Below are 19128 nucleotides of genomic sequence, written 5' to 3' on the forward strand. Positions count from 1 at the left end.
CTGCACTGAAACAGAAATGAAAGGGGATATGCAATTGAACAGACTGACGAGGAAGGGAGGTGGAACTGAAAAGGCAAGAAAAGAAAGGGAGAAGATCTGTTTAGATTTTAGGTTTAGCAAGCAGATCCTCCCACAACAGCAGCTGATTTTCTAATCTAAGGCATTCATTGATTTCAGCTGTAAAGGCTACGGAAGCTTAATACTGACTTCTGAACATGCTGTAATTTCTGAGATTCTTTTAATAGCATCTCTGTGTACAAGGTATTACAATAGTCAAAGCAGGAGGAAACCAGAACAGTGCTTGTAGTCCTTGACTTACAATAGTTCATTTAGTGACCATTCGAAGTTAAAACGCTACTGAAAAAAGTGACATGCCCATTTTTCACATTTACAACTGTTGCAGCAATCCCATGGTCACCTGCTCAGAATTTGGCAACTGACTGATATTTATGACGGTTGCAATGTCCCGGGGTCATGTGACACACACACACCCTTTGCGCCCTTCTGACAAGCAAAGTCAGTGGGAAAGCCAGATTCCCTTAACAACTGTGCTACTAACTTAACAACTGCAGTGATTCACTTAACAGTTCTGACAAGAAAAGTCATAACATGGGGCCAAACTCACTTAACTGTCTTGCTTAGCAACAGAACTTTTGGGAACTATTGCGGTTGTAAGGCTGGGATGTGGCTGGTAAATTGTTTACCACCAGAAAAAAGAACTCCTTGCCACTGCATTGATCTGACCTTTGAAGGGGAGCACAGGATCAAAGAGATTCCAAGGACTAAATTTTATATTTAAGAGAGAAAAAAAAGTTTAATACAATTAAAATCTCATTCATCCATGCATACAATAATTCTCAATCAACAAAGCCAGTTTCTTGTGTAATTTCAGGATTACATATTACCTCTGATCCACTTCACCTTTCTACTAGTTCTTTCTTTGGTTTCTATAGTGTATTTCATTCTTATAAAAGAATAAGATGACTTTCAGACAATCATTTAGAAAAATAACTTGGCTTCCCACTTTTTGCATCTTGATCAAAGCTGGGCGACTTTATCCTAGCTAGGGTTATACTCAGGGGTGGGCTTCACAATTTTAGCAAGGGGTTCTCTGCCCAGTTGCTGGCTGGGTGTGGCCATGGTGGGTGTGGCCTAGTCGGTCTCCTGCACAATGGTGGTGGGGGGTGTTTTTCCCCTCCCTGGGCTCAGGAGGCTTTCCTTGAGCCTCCGGGATGGCAAAAATGGCCTCCCAGGCTCCGGAGGCTTCCTGAACTTCCGGTAGGGCTGTTTTTTGCCCTCCCCAAGCCTCTGTGCACAGCCTGCATTTATCTGCATCTAGAACGGGCCACGTGGGGACTTCTGGGAGGGACGTGGCAGGGTGTATGGGGCCAGCCAGGAGTGGGATTTGGGGGTTCTCCGAATTGCACAGAAACTTAGCTAGAGGTTCTCCCGAACCCCTGCAAACCCCCAGCAGCTGCTTATCTCAACTAAGCAGCTGCTTATACCCCTGCTTATACCTCAACTTTGAATAGCATACCAGAAATTGATATTCCTATAGGCAGGCTAGTACAAAAACAAAGTTTAGATTTAGTCTAGGTATAAATTAATTACAGCTAAATATAGTTATAGCAGTTGTCCTTGTATATTTTATGATTTCCCATATGTTCCCACACCCATTTATGTTTGGTGGTATCCAGATTTCAGATCATGCCTTTTGGGATTTGTGAATTACCACATTCAGCACAGGAAAAGCAAGAAATTATGCCTTTAGTTTTAAATTTGTAGTTTTCAATTTGTATAAATTAGCTGGAAATATTCAAATTAAAGGCTGCCTAAAGTATCTATTAAGTAGGCAAGAGTAGAGAAATTAAAATATTTTGTGGTGCCGATGGTGGTGGCTGTTATTGACCTAATAAGGGATTGAATTGTTGATTTTTTTAAGGACATGGTGAGAAAAAAAAATGGGGGGGGGGAGAGAAATGCCTTATAAATGAATAGATTTTTATTGAGGTGGACAGGAAAAAAACATTATTTTTATATCCCTTTTTTAAAAAAAGATAAAAATTAGAAGTACATAATTGCTACCGTTACTCATAGCAGGATTACATTTGCATATAAAAACAGAGTCTCCCCCTGCAGAAGGAAAGGGCTTTTTTCTTTTAAATCTTTGGTGAATGGAGATTAGTGTCCCGAAGGGAAGGACTAACGTATAATAAAGAATCTCTCTACAAGCGCACCTGTGAATCTTGGCATGGGGGGGAAATGATTTCATAGCCCTGAATAGCTTAGTTATCTTGGGCATAGAGGCCTACAGTTATTTTAGATAAATGCAGCCATATTATTTGAAAAAAGCTGATGACACTGCACTTCAGATAAATCTTCACAGTTCTGTTAAGCACCTCAAGCGAGAGGGGAAAAAATGTTTTTTCTTTCCTCACATGGAATGAGACTTTATTGCAAATTCTGACTAAAAATAACTGAATTGTCTCTTGAGACAGGGTGCAGCTTTGAGTTTGGGATCAGCCTGTGTGTTCATCGACCCCCCCGCCCCCAGCTTTCCTTTGAACAATTCAAAATGCTTTTAAAATTTTCCTTAGTTTTATGAGATACAAGGTTATTTGGTTATAATACAAGGTTATAATAAAAAGCTTTGTATAGTATGGAACTGCTGGATACTGCTTAAGATCTTGGGTACAGTGTTTCTAGCTAAATGCCACCCTGGAATCGCACAGCCTGAATTATGATATATGATATGATATGCATTAGATAGATGTGTATTTTATAGCATAATTTATTCTTTCCTTGTAACAGTGGCCAGAAGTGAAAACAGTTGACCTTCAGCTATTAATGCATTTCAAGCATAGGAGATTGATTAATTATCTAGGCTTTTTTTTTCTATTTGGAGATTATAAGTAGGGTAATTTCAATAGGTTAGGTGGAATTTGATGTTTTTTCTGAATTCATAACTAATTGAGGCATTGCTGAGTCCTTCGGGAGTAGGGCGGTATAGAAATTTGATTAATAAATAAATAAATAAAATTCAACTGGTTTGACAAAGCCAGGCTCACCAATCAGCATTCTTGTCCATTGTGGGTCAAAATAAAATATGTAGATTTACTCTGTAGATCTTGTCATGACCATCTCTGTGAGACTTCTTCAGGTTTCTGAATCTGTGCATGGATCATGATTGTTTGCAAGAAAATTATGCACATGCAAAGAAAGCACTTTGGCAGATGCGTCTTCTGGATATGAAAGATGTACTCAATATCCCCTAGTCTTCTTTTCTGGGTAATAGATAGTATAATATGATATCATGCCTTTCATTGCAATTGTTTTATTTATTCACTTTGTCTAGGGCAGTGATGGCTAACCTTTTTTTTCCTTGGGTGCCAAAAGCGCGCATGCCCACACCCATAATGAAATGCCCCCACACACACTCCCTGCCCCCCTCCATGCATGCATGTGCAACCCCACGCACTGCCCCACCCCCCTGCACAGATGTGTGTGACTCCCCATGCTCCCCCACCCACCCACCCACCCCCGTGCATGCACGTGCAACCCCCCACGCCCTGTTTTGGGCCTAGCAGGCCTCCTTGAAGCTCCCAGAGGACAGAAACGGCCTATTTCCGGACTTCTGGAAGGCCTATTTTTCACCCTCCAGAGGCTCTAGGGGCTTTCCTGGAGCTTCCAGGAGGGCGAAAACTGCCTTTTCCAGCCCTCCAGAGGCCAGAAACCACCTGTTTCTGAACTTCCGGTAGGCCCATTTTTCGCCCTTCCAGCGCCTCCACACAAGCCCTGTATTTACCTGGCACCCAAAACAGGCTGAGTGGAGAGGGGCATGCACGTGTGTCTCCCGCATGCACGGCAGACACCCAAAAATCAGATGACTGTCGGGAGGCATGCGTGCATGCATGGTGCAGCTGACCTAGGCCTCGTGTGCCCACAGAAATGGTTCCACGTGCCACCTGTGGCACGTGTGACATAGGTTCGCCATCACGGGTCTAGGGAATACCCAAAACATTAGCTCATATCACTGGCCTGAGTTAGATGACCTTGCATGAAGGCACTGAATGAGTATTCATGGATGTTTCAGAAAACAAAATTATCCGACTAACAATAGCCTGGCTTTTGCAAAAGTATATTTGGCTGAGTTTAAATGACTTATGAAATGTATAGACTAGAAGCAGGAGCAGAATTAGTGTAAAAATACCCCAGAAAGTTGTTGTTGTTGTTTTTAAATCCCACCTTCCAGTATAACTGGAAGAAATGCAGATGAGGCAGTAGTCCAATAAAGAAGAATCATAAGGAAGGATAGATGGAAGCCTGGGAGAAAAGACTAGAAACAGAACTGAAGCAATTTCTTGACTTCAGACTTTTATTAAAATTGTGAAATTGTAACTCCAGTGCCTGCTGCTGTAAAATTTGGCATGTAGCACTTCTGGGCTTAAATAACTTCTTTTAATTCATCCAACCATGGAGTAAGAAGGATCAGCTTCTTTAAAATGCATTGTGTAGTCAGTCCTAGTTTTACAACTTTAAAGTTCTGGCAATGTTATATTCGAGTTAGAATTTGTCTTTCCATTTTCTACCCAGTAGAGAAAGATTATATGTCAGAAAAAGCATGATGACTCATCAAAGCAAGAGAATATATGTTGCCATCAGCACTTATTATCTACCAACAAAACTTCTCAGCTTGCCAGAAATCCCAACAACTGAACATAGTAATTGCTGGGCATGTAAGGAAAGAGATTATAGCTTGCAGGAAAACATCAGAGGCAACAATTGACAGAAAAGAACCCAAATGAAATATTTTGCAGAACTTTAAACATTCATTATATATAAATGCAAGACAACCATTCTTCATCAAAGAGATTGTAAGCAGGAAATCAAAACGAGTTTGATGAATTGAATTTCTGATTGGCAACTTAATGGCTATGAGATTTGTGCCTGAAGACATAACCTTTTCACAGGGATTCATTGCTATTCAGTGAAATTCACTCAGCCCAGGAGAAAATCCTCAACACTGCAAGAAGAGTATTGAAGTTCTGGGATTATAGCTTTAGGTAGTGGTACTTCAATAATCTTCTGTAATTGCACACTTCCTGTCCACATCACTGCTTCCCAACCTTCTAAAACCAATGGGGATGTCTTCATCATAAAAATAAATAATAAAATGCCTAAAAATATACTTTTAAATTTCTGAACCCCATCCATTCACATCTAAGATTTGCACAGGAAAAAATATTAAATGTTGATACATTCTGAATAGTTCTGCTTATTTCAGTGCTGCTTAAAAGTATGACTCTACCGGTAAGTTTCTTTTAGCTAATGATTTTGCTGATGTTGTTTTGACATGTCTCAAACCAGCCTCCTGGCCATTCCTTCTGAGATGTCCCCAGCATTCCATACTAGTGTTTTTTTGTTTGTTTGTTTTTAATCTTCAAGTTAGTCTTGCTGCTTGGTGACTGCCAGGATAAATCCCTGCAGTTTTCTTGGCATGGTTTTAGAAGTGGTTTGCCATTGTTGTCTTTTTTCTAAGACTGAGAGTGATTGGCTCAAAGTTACTCAGATGACTTTGTGCCCAAGGGTGGATCAGTACTCACAGCCTTCCAGTTTCTAGATGGCTACTTTAAGCACTGAATCAAATTGGTGCTTTTTCCACTGGTTTTTTTTTTTTTTTTTTAGATATTGCCAATCAGGGCTGTACTGTCTCGCCAAGTCTCTTCCCAATAATCATTAACGTTTAGGTTCATCCACAGCCTCCAGAAATAATGAGATTTGTATGGTTGTCATTTCATGCCTTGTGTGCATTCAGCCATTACAGTTTATAAACTGTACAAAACCATAGTTTATAATCCAGTCTTTGCTTTATTCAATAAACCATGGTTAATAAATGGTAGGCAACCAGCCAAGAAATAAAACTCCAGCTACCAGCATGCATGCACCTGCATTTATCACCTTTTATATTAGTTTCTTTTTATTGTCACCACTGCTGCTTCTTAGCTGCCTTTATTTGAATGGGCAAGTTTGTGCCAGAAAATGTGATAAGAAAGTAGCAGCAAGCAGTCCTAAAATTCCAGAGTGTTATCATTTCAGTTAAGGACCTGTTATCTAAGGATTGCAGTAGAGCAAATAATGCGTCATCAACATAATTTTTCTTCAAAAAACAAATTTATTGAAGCTCACACAAATGTTAGAAGTAATTTCACACCACCAAACATATAAATATATGTCTACAACAGACTGAAAATTTTTATCTCTATATTCTCTCTTGTAAGAACATATTTTTAATGGACTATTTTTTTCCAAAACAGCAAACATTGATTTCTCAAATTCACTTCCCTTTTATTAATTATAGCTTTTAAGAAAGTGCTATGAAAAGCAAATAAATCCTATTAAGCCTTTCAAGAGCTTCTTGTCATTTTCAAATAAAGAGGAATTTAAAAGGTACTGCTTTTTAAAAAAGATTACACATTCCCATCGATAAAATGTACAGAGTAAGGACAACACTTAATAATACTGCTTAGGTAGACCAGTACAACTTTATTCCTGATAATAGTATATCCTTATATGCAATTATTTTTAAAGTGCTACCATTTTTTTAACGTGAAATACTACATAAGAAGGACAACAAATATCAATTATCATTTTGCACTGTTTTGGAGATCACAACTAGGTGTTTGCTTAGTGGCATCATAAGTATTCCTCGTTATTGTAATCTAGTACAAAGTAATTTAGTACAAAGCTTCTCAGCTAGTCACTTAGCCCATTCTCTTTTTGATACCTAAAATAAAACATTAATTATTGGCTATCCATCCAACCAAAAATGATTTTAAGCTGAATCCTTAGCCAGTGTCTGTCCGCTAACTCTACTATATTTCTCTGGAATCCCTTGGATTCTTAATCTTGGATCCAATCAATGGGCTTGCAAATAATTCCATACATTTTTCAAACTTTGTAAAGATTTATGGAGGGAAAATTACTTAATGTTTTCTTAAACAGGCATAATCATTTATCATTTCTACCATTTATCTCTTTTCTATCTGATTAGTTTTACTTCTACAAATAAGGCAAATCAATAGTTTTCTGTATCTAGTGTCTGGATGTTTGCAACCAGATGTGATTGACCTGTTAGTACATTTATAATCATGTTTCAATTTCTTTTCTTCCCCATGTATCAAATTGCAGCATGATGCAAAGGAGTAAGGAACGCTGCAGTATGTGTCCTTGTCAATTATTTCATATATCCAGAAATAAAACTCATGCAAAAGGATTGAAAGCTATGTTTTTTACCCAAGGAGGACAACCACTTTAGTCTATGGTATCAAAAATTTGGAAAGAGCCTAGTAGTCTTCATTTCTATCTACCCTATGACTCAATGCATCTGTACAGAAATAACCTTTGATTGACATGTAGGATAAAGAGAAGAAATGGTATTGTGAAATCATATTGGTAGAAAATAGCAACTGTTGAGAAGAAGAAAAAATGTATGCAAGCTTCATGACAGCTTCATGTTAACAATGATCTGTACCAATTTTTGAAATAACTAAGGCCACCCTGAAGGCAAGATCCAGTAAGCTAAAATTCCTATATCCAGAGAGAGAAATGGGCAAAACTATCTCAAAATTAAGTTTAGAGACAAGGATAGTGGAGTAGCTTCCATGTTCACAGAAAAGTCCATATGGCATCTGGCATCCACAGTCCACCTAAGGCATTCTGTACCTGCTATGTATTAATCTATGCCATTTTAGACAACACTTTAAGGAAGTAGCATTTGCATGGAAAACATCCAAATAGAGAAAATTGATAGCAAATGTCAAGTTGTCCAGAAAGAAAAGTGATGAACTTTCAGAGAGGCTCACAAATTTTATGTGACTTTGTTTAATCAATAAGCAACCAAAGAGGGCAAATCTGTTGTTAAGAAGATAAGAAAACACTACAAGAGCTTCACCGACAGCTGTTCCTTATCTGGCTGATATGGTACTTAGGTTTGATGAGCTTAATTAAAAATAATGAAAACTACCTTTTTAAAGGTTAAGGTGTCTTTTTCCCATTTTCTTTTTTTCCCCATCTACTGAAATATTGGGGATGCATAAGACACAAACACTCCACCAGACTTCATCTAACCAGCAGCAGGTTAGCACAATATAATGTCTTGAAGGTCATAGGCTAATTAAGGCAGGTGTTTTGCCATGGCCTTGAATAATCCAAGGTCTTTAGATATAAAGTACTAGCATTTTCCAATAAATATATATCCCAATACATTTGTTAATGTTTGGTTTCCCTCGAAAGATCACCCATTTAAATATTTGAAAGTTGCAATCCTCTAATCCATGGGTGTCAAGCTCAGGGTGTCACATTGTCATTTCGTGACATTTCGTGATGTATTTCCTATTTGCGGAGCTGGGGTGGGCTTGGCTTGGGTGTGACGCATCCAGCCTGTGGGCCACCAGTTTGATACCCCTGCTCTAACCACATGTGATAATAAGTCCCATTAATTCATTGGGAATTACTTTTAAATAAAAGTATTTATATTTATACATAAACCAATAAATATACTATGTATGTATGTATGTATGTATGTATGTATGTATGTATATAATTTCACATTAACTAGACAAACAGGCATATTTGAATAAATTGTCAAAAAAAATTTAAAAATCAGCCTTCCCTACCTGGTGCCCTCCATATGTATGGACTTTGAGCCAATTCTTCTGGAGCAGTGGTATACAAATCTGAAGAATGCCCAGACACAAGGACCACAGGTTACTGATCTATCTAATTAACTAAACCAAATAAGCTGTTGTACCACAAGTTGTTTTAGAACAAAACAGATTTGAATATATTGGGACCTAAATTAATTCCTCCATATTTAACCACTTCCATATTGTGTGAAATATTTATTTGAGGTTGCCTGTTGCTTCCAATGTCAGTAATCGAGATAAGTCCTAGAGATGTTCCCTTAAAAAAAATGGATCTCTCTAGACCAGTGGCTTCCAATCTTTCTGGGTTGGTGAAAGGAGGAAACAGTAGCAATTGCAGCAATGGGATGGCTTTACACAGATGTGTGTGCACCACTTTCACAAGTGAAGTTTTGTTCACACATGCATGCTCACTCACCGATTCTGTGGACCAGTTCCAAATATGGCCTGGCTTTGGACCACAGACCGTGGGTCAGGGACCCATGCTCTAGACACTTGATCTTTGTGGCTATTTTGAGTTTCACCTCCTGTAAACACATTGGGTAAGGGTCATAAAAATGGTAAAAGTGGATATGGCCATATGTCCCTTAAAAGGAAAAGAAATGTTTAATATCCAGAAGGTGAGAAGGGACATGACAGAGAGATTGAAAAGCAGAATATTTATTTGTCCTGCCAGATTAGATGAAGATTTTTGAGATCTGCTTTGAAGAAAAATATTTTTCATCTAATACAAAAAAGACTGAAAGATATATTTTTTAATGGGAGAAAATTCCATAAACTTACGTTTCTGTACTTATTTTATCAAAATTCAAATCTATGCAGTATTTCCAGGAGGCCATCCAACATATTGTTAAAAAGTGAAGAATAAGAAAAGGTCTCATTCAACACTTACAACATAATTGTTTTCTGAGGTGATCAAAGAGTAGCTATTGAATGTGATTGAAAACTCATTATGGGATTACTCCAAATCATGTACTGAATTTCAAATTGTAGGACAATTTTTGGCACAAAAATATCATACTAGTTGAAGAAATATCTAATAAAGATTAGTTTTGGTACAAATTGATTTCATATAACATTATATATAAACTATAGAGTAAGAATGCATGCTACTTTCCACCCTTCATTCTTTTTGAGAAATTATTTCCCTAATTAGTCATATCTTCACATCATATGCCTTAACACAAACCAGAATTAACACAAATGGAACTTCCCTCATAAATAAGAGATTGAAATCTCAGTTTTTCCTATATATGTATAAAATATGGTTATGTGTCCAAGTTTCATCACACATACACATGCATTTCTCAGGAGATTTTCAATGTTCAAGAGTTATCAGTGAAGCAAAGGAATACAAACAATGCAAAGACTTGCTTGCTAAGTTTTACAAGCAATGTGCAGGAGAATCATACAACCTTGAACCAAGTTTTAAAGATCCAGGCTGAGGTTGTCAGCCACTCCAAAGTTCATGGGTGTGAGTTCATGGATAGAATCTACATCCAGGAGTAACACACGAACCAGAAGTCATATGGTCAGGCATTGTTTCTAGCAAAGAGAATATGCTCAGAGCTGTTTCATATATAAGGCTGCAGCCAGCTGTCACTAATTAGAAGGTTTACTCCTTTGCTTGGCAAGGAACCAAATAGACCTTCATTGTTCTGCTCTCCTCTTCATTCATCTTGTACGGGGACCGGGAAGTCTTTATGTCATCCTCATCTGATTTTTCCAGCTGCTCAGGTGGCACCTCTGTTTGATCAGTCTTATGTGATTCCTGGCTTTGTCCTTCATGAGGCTGACATTTCAGTCTGTGGAACAGCTTCTTCAGAAGCTGAGTTCTGGGCCATGGCAGTTATGAGTAATTAACAGTTAGCGTATATACAGGTAATGTGTATATAATATAATATCATGATTAGAATATTAAAGGAAGAAATTACTCAGTTACAAGAACATGGAAAGAACACACAACCTTACAGATAATTCACAATTTCATAATAGTTATTAAGAGATAGGAGAATTAAATCTAATATCAAAGCTGCACATTCTGTTGATGTCACTAGAAATCACACTGTGGTTCTTCAACTTTCTTTTTTTAAAAAAAGAGCTGTAATTCTCTGTCAATAAATAGTTGTTTATCCCTGCTTTAACCCTTATATGATCCCAACCAATAGATATTCTGAAATTTTTGGAATTTGAATTGACCTAAATAGGTAATCCTATATTATTTTTAATTCTGAAACAAAGAATTATAGCAATAGCAATAGCATTGATATACCATTTCATAGTACTTCACAGCCCTCCCTAAATGATTTATAGAGTCAGCATATTGGCCCCAATCTGGGTCCCCATTTTACTGACCTAGCAAGGATGGAAGGCTGAGTCAACCTTGAGCCGGACAAGATTGAACTGCTGGCAATCGTCAGAATTAATCTGCAATACTGGATTCAAACCACTGCGCCACCATGGGCTTGGGCACCACATTATGAATGTTCTACCTTTATGTTCATCTAAAATGAGCTTTTAGGATATTCATGCTGATTCTAATGGCATCCAAATATATACTCAGAATCGTCTGTATTGCTGTTTATCCCTTATTATAACTAAGACATAAATGAAGTAATCAGCTCATCTTCGACTCCAGCATACTATCATTTTAAATCACCAGTTCATGGTTTATTTCTTGCTTTATCCTCTTTTGTGCAATGAGTCAATTCTTGTTTCTGTGACACCTGGAGTCAAATGAATTGCAATGAATAATGAGCTTTTCCAATACAGGTCACTTAGCTGCTTGCAATGAAGTCCAAACCCATTGTATCAGGGACAACTCTTAGAAAGCTTGACAACAGTCAGAGCCATTTCCATCCATTGCCTGTTTCAGTCCTCCATACTATTTATCTGAAATGGGTAAGAATGGCATGGCTGGGACAGAATCTAGCAACGTCTGTTTACAGAGCTATACATGTTTGGAATCAACAGTGTTATGTCTCTCAATTCAAAGTCTCTCAAAGCCACAAAGAAGAGGGGGGTTATTCTACAAAGCACCAGAGAGCAGGACAAAAAACAATGGAAACTAATTAAAGAGAAAAGCAACCTGGAATTAAGGAGAAACTTCCAAACAGCGACGACAATTAACCAGTAAAATAGCTTGCCTTCAGAAATTGTGGGTGCTCCATCACTGGATATTTTTAAGAAGAGACTAGACAGTCACTTATCTGAAATAGTATAGGTTCTCCTGCTTGAGCAGAGGGCTGGACTAGAGACCTCCAAGGTCCCTTCCAGCTCAATTCTATATTCTAAATGCATTAGCAAAATATGTGGTGAAGCTTACTACTTTAAAAATAATACATTCAGAGATGGTTTCATGATATATTACTTAATACAGTATATCCGTGCAATATTAAGTAGCAACATCTCCCTTGAAGCAAGTTTGATTCCTGATAATTATATGGACATGTCCATGTTTATTTCTTGGCAATAATGCAAATAATGTGCAATTGCCATTTTTAAAGACTTTTTTTTTAATATCCCAATTTACAGTCCTAGGATTTCCTATAGCTTTCGATCTAAGCCCAACCGAGCCTCACCCACTCTAGATGACTTTTTTTTTCAAAGATTAACCAATTTCACTAAATGCTACTGTTTGCTTCAATAATTCAGTACTTTCAGACAAAATTGAACTAAAATACAATAATATTGAATTGTAGCTTGATCTAAACTACATCCACAGATTAGCCCAGGAAACAATACGTAAAGATTGCAATAAAAGTGGCATTTAAGCAAGCTTAGCATAAACTTTGCAGAGGTTGAATAAACACATATGCATTCTTGCACTTTATACTCTTTATACACAAGGTGGTCTTGACAGCATCACTTTCAGAAATTAAAGCCTGGGTTCTAAACATGAGGCTATAATGAAAAACTGTTTGAATTAATCACATTTGGATCAACATCACAGTATTTGGAATAAAGGTCATTACCAGCCAAAATAATTTTATTAAATATTTAATTAAGACTAGTGGGTATATCCTAATATTATTACAGGGCTGTAAAAACCTCTCTGTGTATATCTATTTTGTTCTGATGCTTTGAAGTATAAATCATTGTGATTGGTTGCAATATAGCTCAACATCAGACTCAACAATTTGAAGAGCTCTTTGTGAAATATAAGAACTTACTCCAGGGGCTCCCTAAAAGCTAACATTTATGTACTTAAAGCATTTAAATCCCATTCTTTCACCAGAAAGACTCCAGAACACCCTACAGATCAATAATGGTAGTCTCTGTCCTTTGGTTTGAAGTCTAAAACCGAATAGCGTAAAACAAAGAAAAGCAAAGGGGAGGGAGGAGGGAGGAAAGGAAAGAGATCAGAAAACAAAGGCATATTTCTATAGTGTACAAGCTGTATTTTTCAACTCATTTTTGCTGGGGATCCAAGGTGATCTCCCTGACTGTGAAATAACTCTAATGTGGCCAGATGTTTTTGTTTTACAGCATGGAGTCATTATGATCTTCATAAGAAACTATTCTAGGGTGATGTATGGTTGAAATCATATAGTCTCATGAGTACGATATATTAAAATGATTGAATTACAATTTGTCACAGATCACTAGACTCCTTCACCCACCTGTCTAATATTCTTTTAACCCAGGAGTCTGTGCAAAAATATGGTGTACTGTATACAGTATCTGCAGCCTGAAAAAATTAGAGAGCTTTTATTCCCCATTCAATTTTTATGTATTGTTAGCACTGAAATGCCACTTCAGTCAATGCTCCTCAGTGAGTTAACAGCCTAGTTGCTTCAGTAAAATGCAGTAATGCAAATATATGAGCTAAACATTGTTTAAAGTTTCAATATATATATATATGCAGCAGATCCAGTTTAGTGTAGGAGTTAAGGCAGCAGCCTAGAAAATGGGAGAAAATGAACTGCAGTATTTTCTGAGGCATAAAACACACTGGGTGATCTTGGACCAGTCAGGAATCAAAAACTGATTTGAAGATATGAAAATAACATAGAATCATAGACATGAGACAGGAAAAAAAAAAGAAAAAAAATAATAATGAACATATACCCCTTTGAATCACAAACTTTAGCAGTGTAATTGTTGCAAAGGAAATCAATCTTGCACATTTAGAAGCTAATACCTTGAAGCTTATGATTTGGGACCAGAGTTTGCTATTTCATTCCTGATAATATACTACTAGTTGGTACTATACCAGCTAATATTGATATTTGCTCATTTGTTATTCTTTACCAGTAGCACTTAGTTAGATTTATATGCCACTCCGTGGCATATACAGCATGCTCTGAACCATTTACAACATTAGTATATTGCCCCTGACAATTTGAGTCCTCATTTTACCCACCTCAAAATGATGGAAGGCTGAGTCAACCTCAAGCCCTGTCAGGATTGAACTACTGTCTCTTGGCAGAGTTTGCCTGAGTACTACATTCTAACCAGAGGTGGGTTTCAGCAGGTTTGGACCAGTTCTGGAGAACCAGTTGTGGAAATTTTGAGTAGTTTGGAGAACCAATAGTAATAATTCTGACTGGCCCCGCCCCCGTCTATTCTCTGCCTCCCAAGTCCCAGCTGATCGGGAGGAAATGGGGATTTGGCAATAACCTTCCCCTGGATTGGGGACAGAATGGAGATTTTACAGTCCTTCCCCTGCCATGCCCATCAAGCCATGCCACGCCCACCAAGCCACACCCACAGAAACGGTAGTAAAAGTTTTTGAAACCCACCACTGATTCTAACCCCTGCAACACCAGGGCTCCACCATTCTTTGGTGGAAAAGCAAACGTTTTACTTATTAAGAGGCAAGACACAGGGAAAAACTGGTATTCATTTGGGATTTCTTTTTTCATGCCAAAAAGCATTCCCTTCCCTCCCCCATCTAATTTTATGTAACAGCCGTATGTCTTTATCAGGACAAAGAAAAATTTGAGTATATCGACTAAGAAACATCAAATCCTAAACTACAATATAGTAAGGAAACAGTGGGGGGAAACTGCTTCCAGATGGAATTTTAGAGCACTTCAATCAATACTGAGGTAGAATTGTAATCCAAGGACTTGAACTGTTGAACAGTTCATTAAATGTTGTCATGATATTATTGCCAACCAGATTAAACTATATAAGAATTATGCTTTCTTGGACCCTGAAATATAATTTTATTGGAAAAAAGATAGGAAGGTAATCAAGATTCACTATATAAATTTTGGAGACCATGCAAAGAGTAGATCTGATTATTTCCCCAGATTTACTGCCTAGACTCGGGTTAGAATCCGCCTAGTACCCTCACTTGTATTGTACTGCTTGTCTTCCTTGCAGAACTTTAAATTCTGGTAAATAATTTTTTTAAGCTATTTGGTCTCCTACATTTTTACATCTGTTGAGCAACAAATTAGATACAGAAACCATCAGTATTCAAATAATGTTGCATAGCTACAGCTGCCATATTCTTTTCAGCGATGTATATATTCCTAACATTGAATCAAGCATTTTGGAAAGCACATACATAATGAAGTTTGTGGCTTCTTGATTTTGTTCTTGAAACATCTTTTCCATATAAATCTTGCCCCCACCCTCAGTCTAGAATGTTGAAAGTTCCCATTGTCCTCTCAATTTACTTTTGAAAGAGAGATGAATGAGATGGCAGTTGCATAAAGGGATACCATTATTAGTCTCTTCATTACATTCTAAAAATATACAATAGCACAATAGTCTACTATATTTTATCCAGAAAATTTTGCCCCCCCCCCCCCCCAGTAATAATAGTAGTACAGCAAATATTTGGTCTGATAAGAATGAGAAGGGGAAAGTGCCATTTGGAAGTGTCTCTGCTTCCAAAGCCAATGTTTTAATGTGCAATACTTATTAAACCTTGAGGGAGTCCAGTTCCTCAGTCCAAATTGAAATAAAAGTTGTTGGTAAATGCTTCAGGGACTTTGGATCTCCTTGAAACAGACATGCATTTGGAATCGTGTAGGTTAAAGACAGATTCAGCTTTAAAACTAATTTATGATTGGAAAGAAATGGTGATGTGAGGTAGGGAAATTGCAGAACGTATTTTTGAAATTTTCAAAATCCAGGAGAGATCTATTTTTAACTAATATATTTTTAGCAACGTTTCTGATAAAACGGACAGGAGAGATAGTGCAGTGTTATCTGCAAGGAAGAACAAAATGTTGTAACATGAATAAATATATTATGGATAATATGTTATCTTGAGTACCATAACAAGGGGTGTTTTGTTTTGTATGTAATCTGTCTCAAAGCTTTCAATTGCAGCCAAAATCTTTTACCAGACAAGTTTGAATCACGGTGAATTTGTGGGCATATCGGTTATTTTCTTGGTAACAATATGATATTGGTTCTCTGTTACCTTCACTGATTTTTTTTTTAAATGGGAATTTCTGATGATCATCCATCAAAGAGATAGCTGTGTGTAATCTTTTTCAAAGCAGCCTTGAAGCATCAAGACAACTGTATCCTATATAAAGTTCTGATTATGCATTGAGGATCTTCCTGGTTGTTCCCATGAACAGAGTATGTTCCATACATGAACAGAGCAGAGGAACTGAAAGCAACATGACTGTGTGAATATGCACATGAAAGAATCCTATGAAAGTTGTCAAAGCAGCTGAATCAATCCTTCAAAGTGTTTCCCTTTCAATGTTTCAAGGAAAAGTTATTCTCCTAATTACAGATTAGTGTTTATTTTTGTTGTTGTAGGGTTGTACACTTGAGTGATAATGTTTTGTTTTAGGCACTTCAAGAAATTGATGGTTGAAGTAAGATTACAAGCAAGAACTTTTTAGATTGCACCTCATTCTCTTAATCATTGCACTTTAGAAAGTATTTTTTTCATTTAGTCTGAATAAATCATGTCAGATGTTTTTTTCAATATATCAGGGGAAGTTTTCGCCTTCAAAGTGGTTAAAAATAGCTTAATTGTATTACTTTGATCTACCTCTCACTGTGTATTCATTAATTTCATGTTTGCTTTACAGATCATCCCTCTATTGGCTAAATCGCATCCAGTCCTTCCTTTACTGCAATGAAAATGGCCTCTTGGGCAGCTTTTCCGAAGAGACTCATTCATGTACGTGCCCGAATGACCAGCTTGCCTGCCTTGGCTCCCTACCATGTAGTGTGGGAGATGGTTCTGCCTGCCTGACCTGTGCGCCTGATAATCGTACCCGCTGTGGGACCTGTAACACTGGATACATGCTGAGCCAAGGGCTTTGCAAGCCTGAAGTGGCAGATTCCACAGAACATTACATTGGGTTTGAGACTGACCTCCAGGATTTGGAGATGAAGTATTTATTGCAGAAAACGGACCGCCGGATTGAGGTCCATGCCATCTTCATCAGCAATGACATGCGTCTCAATAGCTGGTTTGACCCGTCCTGGCGCAAACGGATGCTTCTTACCCTAAAGAGCAACAAGTATAAATCTAGCCTAGTCCATATGATCTTGGGAATGTCTCTTCAAATTTGTCTCACTAAGAACAGCACCTTGGAGCCTGTCCTGGCTGTTTACATCAACCCTTTTGGAGGCAGCCACTCTGAGAGTTGGTTTATGCCTGTCAATGAAAACAATTTCCCAGACTGGGAGCGGACTAAACTGGATTTACCACTTCAGTGTTATAACTGGACGCTGACTCTAGGCAACAAGTGGAAGACGTTTTTTGAAACGGTCCACATCTACTTGAGGAGTCGTATAAAGTCAAATGGCCCCAATGGCAATGATAGCATCTATTATGAACCCCTGGAGTTTATTGATCCCTCCCGAAACCTGGGCTATATGAAAATCAACAGCATCCAAGTGTTTGGCTACAGCATGCACTTTGACCCGGAAGCAATCCGAGATTTGATTTTGCAACTGGACTACCCCTATACTCAGGGATCCCAGGACAGTGCACTCTTACAGCTACTAGAGATACGGGACCGTGTAAATAATCTTTCTCCTCCTGGTCAGCGTCGTCTAGATCTTTTCTCATGCCTACTGCGTCACAGACTCAAGCTTTCTACCAGTGAAGTGATGAGGATTCAATCGGCTTTGCAGACCTTCAATGCCAAATTGCCAAACACAATGGATTATGACACAACCAAATTATGTAGTTAACCATAAATGTGAAGCACAACAGAAAAACAAACAAATCATGGAGGCGTTTTTACAGTGCTTTTGTGGAACAGTTTATGTCTGGAAGAGTAAATTTAAATTGTCTTTTCAATATCTGTCTTATATCAGTCAATAACGTTGGATGGCAATTTACACCCATGAACTTGCTGACAAATGAATATATTATATCTGCAATTTTTTTTGGCTTTGTTTTATGAATGAAAATAAATACTGACACCTGTCTAGGAGACATTCTACTTTTTACAATAAATTTCATTTGTAATTTTATATGTTCCGTGGCAATGCTTTTGTGCATTACATCCTCTAGAGGGAACATAAAAGGATACCAATAAAATTTTGTAGCTGAACAGTTATTAAAAAGAAATGCTGTGGGATTCATTTTTTTCCCTTTCCAGAAGTGAATAACATCTTTGATACTGTAATGTGTGACCAGAAAGTTGGGTAGAGGAGACAGAGGAATACCAATCAAAACAAGACTTAAAAGCAACTTAATATAAAATTCTTCTGTAATTCTTGAGTCATAAATCTGAGTATTCCTGTCAAAGCAAAATGCCATTTCTTATTGATGACTTATTTGTACCTTAACCTGCTGACATGGAAGGACTTTGCTTTTTCAGGATGTTGTATTGTGTCATACAAACAGTATATCTCTAGTGGCCACATTTTCTGTTTTAGAAAAGATAGAGCTCTGCACACTATCTAGTATGGTTTAAAAGAAAAGTGAATACAGGAAATGTGTCCAGTCTCAGGGGTCTCAGACAGGAACATCAGCCAATGTGTAAGAGGCACTTATATCAAGAGCCATTCACAAATGCCATGTTGCACCCAAAGTGTACACCATTTCTCCTGCTTTTATTTAAAGACAACTAAGGTGACAAATGAGTTGACCATCTTATACCCATCATAATATTGTCCCATCTGTCTGTCTATCTGTCTGTCTGTCTGTCTGTCTGTCTGTCTATCTATCTATCTATCTATCTATCTATCTATCTATCTATCTATCATCTATCCATCTGACATACAGCACAGGCAATTTGGCAGTGATCATTTCAGGTTTTAGATTCAAGTTGTACTTGAAAATATGACTCAAGCCTGGCAAATATCAGCAGATATGTCTAATATAATCACTCATTATTGGGTCAGAGCCTCTCCTGGTGTCCACTGCCCTTCTTATTAGAATGACTGCAACTTAATCCAAGGTGATTGCTGTATGTGAGTAGAGCAATCTTAAATCTCTTGTTCAAATATAGTTTGTGTGCATTCAAGAAATTGCACA

The 19128-nt window shown here is 37.6% G+C and overlaps 1 protein-coding gene across 2 annotated transcripts in view; it reads left to right on the plus strand.

Moving 5' to 3' along the window:
* BRINP3 (BMP/retinoic acid inducible neural specific 3) overlaps window positions 1-18216 on the plus strand; it is a 297673-nt gene extending 279457 nt beyond the window's left edge. For both annotated transcript variants that reach the window (XM_034409600.3, XM_034409601.3), the window contains exon 8: window positions 16718-18216. In XM_034409600.3, the coding sequence (XP_034265491.1) occupies window positions 16718-17834 (1117 nt within the window). In that variant the 3' untranslated portion in view covers window positions 17835-18216. The remainder of the gene's footprint in view (window positions 1-16717) is intronic.
* The last annotated feature ends 912 nt before the right edge of the window (window positions 18217-19128 follow it).

This window comes from Pantherophis guttatus, chromosome 3, assembly GCF_059756535.1.
Source record: "Pantherophis guttatus breed Tessera chromosome 3, ASM5975653v1, whole genome shotgun sequence".
NCBI classification, from domain to species: domain Eukaryota; kingdom Metazoa; phylum Chordata; class Lepidosauria; order Squamata; family Colubridae; genus Pantherophis; species Pantherophis guttatus.